At 62.5% G+C, this 2,796-nt stretch overlaps 1 protein-coding gene across 1 annotated transcript in view; it reads right to left on the bottom strand.

The window, feature by feature from the left end:
• Window positions 1-3: 3 nt before the first annotated feature.
• Window positions 4-2,796, bottom strand: part of NUAK2 (NUAK family, SNF1-like kinase, 2) — a gene marked incomplete at both ends in the record, with an annotated part of 5,130 nt that continues 2,337 nt past the window's right edge. The window contains 4 exons of the mRNA XM_008949198.1: window positions 4-713; window positions 990-1,122; window positions 1,387-1,506; window positions 2,526-2,591. Of these exons, the coding sequence (XP_008947446.1) occupies window positions 4-713; window positions 990-1,122; window positions 1,387-1,506; window positions 2,526-2,591 (1,029 nt within the window). The remainder of the gene's footprint in view (window positions 714-989; window positions 1,123-1,386; window positions 1,507-2,525; window positions 2,592-2,796) is intronic.

Here is a 2,796-nt window from a genome sequence, read left to right as displayed (position 1 = left end):
GAGGATGCCTTTCCGGCGGATGGGGAGACCCTGGGGGCCCTGCTCCGGGGAGGGGGTGTCGGCAAACACGCTCCCCTCGAGGTCCAAGCTCCCCGTGTCCAGGACGTCCCCAGATTCGGAGCACTCCAGGGATGAGTAATACCCCGACTCCCTCGCCGAGGGCTTTTTCAGTATTCCCTTCTTGGGCACGGCTCCAGCACCAGGCAATGTCCCGGAGGAGAGGACACGGGTGAGACCCACAGCGGCCACCTCACCATCCTCCCCCCTCGCCTCTCCCACGGGCGCTGCTGGGAGAGGCCCTGGGCCAGGCACTTTCTGCTCGCAGGAGTTTCTCTTCTTCAGGATGCCCTTGGGCCGCTTGAGAATGGACTTGGAGGGGTTCTCCGGGGCCAGGGCCACCTCTTGGAGCGTGTGAGAGACGTCGTTCTCCTTCTTGGACTTCTTGAGGGAGCGCTGCCGCTCCAGGGCCACCCCGGGGATGTGCTGCTTCAAGAAGCATCTCACCTTGGAGCCGTTCTCCAGGAGGGGCCGGGAGGAGCGGCGGAGCCACTCTGCCACCGTGGCCAGGGGGGAGTCGCTCTCCCTCAGCAGCTCTTGCTCCCCGAGGGGCACTTTGTAGCCCCAGTTCACCCACCAGTGCGTGGCGATGTCCTCGATGGTGGCACGGCGCTCTGGGTTCACCATCAGCATCCAGCGGATCAGCCCGCAGGCATCTGGGGAGGAGGGAGGCGGGAGGAGCGGCGGAGCCACTCTGCCACCGTGGCCAGGGGGGAGTCGCTCTCCCTCAGCAGCTCTTGCTCCCCGAGGGGCACTTTGTAGCCCCAGTTCACCCACCAGTGCGTGGCGATGTCCTCGATGGTGGCACGGCGCTCTGGGTTCACCATCAGCATCCAGCGGATCAGCCCGCAGGCATCTGGGGAGGAGGGAGGTCAGGCACCGAAGGGAACACAGAGCAGGGGGATGCAGAGGGGGGTGGGGGATCTGCTTACCTGACAGCTTCGTGGGCTCCCGGTAGTCCCCGCTCGTGATCTGCTTGACCAGAGTCTTGTAGTCGTGGCCATCGAATGGCATCGTGCCGTGGACCAGGATGTAGAGGAGAACGCCCAGGGACCAGCTGTCCACCTGCCAGAGGGACAGGAGAGCGTGGAGGGGACGCAGCAGGACCAGGCTGCCCTGGCCCCCCCACCCCGACTGGCCAGGACCCCCCCGGCCTGAGCCCCAGCAGCAGCTCCCAGGGGAGAACAGAGCGTGGGGCAGGACCAGCTCCAGCCCCCTGCATCCCACCATGACCACCACTCTGCTGGGAAAACACCCAGCCCATTCCCAAGTCCAAGGGAAGAGGCAGCAGAACATCCCCCCACAGAGGAGCCGAGGCACCAAACCTACCTCGGGGCCCTTGTAGGGCCTCCCGTTGATGATTTCGGGGGATGCGTAGAGAGGGCTGCCACAGTAGGTCTGCAGAAGTTTGTCTTGCTGGTAAACATTGGACAGGCCAAAGTCTGCGATCTGGAGAGATGTTTATAGCTGTTATCAGGCAGCAAAATTCCCTCTTGCAGGTGGAGCAGCTTTGCTACCTGAAGTTCTCCAGCTCTGAGCTTCCCCGAAACCAGGGCTGCCCTTGGCACCCGGGTCCTGGGTGCCCTCAGCCCACTCAGGCAGCAGCAGCAGCAGCCTGGTTTTCCACCCCTGAGGCTGCTCCTGTCCCTCTCAATCCCAGGAAGCTTGTTGCAGCCACTCTCAATCCCAGGAAGCTCGTTGCAGCCACCACAGCAGCTTCCTTGTGGCTCTGCCTCTCCAGAGGCAGCAGCAAAGGTGTGGTTAGAGGGAGAGCTGCCGGGCTCTCCTCCAGCTCATACGCAGCCACAGGAGGCTGCCTCAGTCCCCATCTGCTCTGCTGAGCAGGCAGACACTCATTATCCTCATTACACCCTCACCTCCCAGGGAGCAGAAGGTACAGTCCCTGCTTGCGAGCTCCCAATTGCCAAATTACCCCTTGCAGAGATAAAACCCTGCAGAGGTTTCTCACCAACCACACCAATTCCTGGCCGTGCCCGTGGCTGTGCCCTCCAGGCAGCTCAGAGCTCCTGCCCGAGGCCAAAAACATCACTGGTGGCCATCAGAACCCCAAGGTGCCCTGCATGGCCTTGTGCCAGCCCTGCTGGCACGTACAGGGAGCAGGACTTTCACTGGGAGAGCCCTTCCTTACACAGCCTGGCATGCCTTGACCTCAGCAGCCAGACTTTGCCCTCTTATCAGCACTGATGGCTTTAACAGGCTGCCGGGCATTGATAAGAGGGGGCGGGTACAGGCACCTTCCTGGCTCCCCATCTCCTGGGCAAACAGCAGTGCAGGCTGATGCCAGCGGTCCCAAAACGTACAGATGCTTCCCAGAGGCAGGAAAACCACGTGCCCTGGCAGCAGGGGGGTGTTGTGGTCACCCCCAGACCACCCACACCAGGCAGCATCCCTTAGACCCCTTCCCTGGGTGACCCCCCAAGCGTGGCCGGGCTCTGCCAGGCTCTCACCTTGATGTTCCCACTGGAATCCAGAAGAATGTTCTCCAGCTTCAGGTCCCTGTGAACGATCCCATTCTGCAGGAGGGAAGGGAGAGCTGGGTTTAGCTCCCAGCATGTTTGGGGCAGCACGGGGAGGTCACTGCCGTTCACTGGCACACAAACACCACGGTCCGAGGGGCAATAAATCTCCTGGGGCACATCGATGAGGACGGGCTGTAAACCACATCCTGATAGGGGTGCTGCCAGGTCCCCGTGGTGCTCAGCAGCACCAGCAGGGCCG

Source organism: Merops nubicus, unplaced genomic scaffold, assembly GCF_000691845.1.
Source record: "Merops nubicus isolate BGI_N331 unplaced genomic scaffold, ASM69184v1 scaffold34641, whole genome shotgun sequence".
NCBI classification, from domain to species: Eukaryota; Metazoa; Chordata; class Aves; order Coraciiformes; family Meropidae; genus Merops; species Merops nubicus.
The sequence above is the reverse complement of the archived record's forward strand: the minus strand, read 5'-3'. Positions and strand labels throughout refer to the sequence as shown.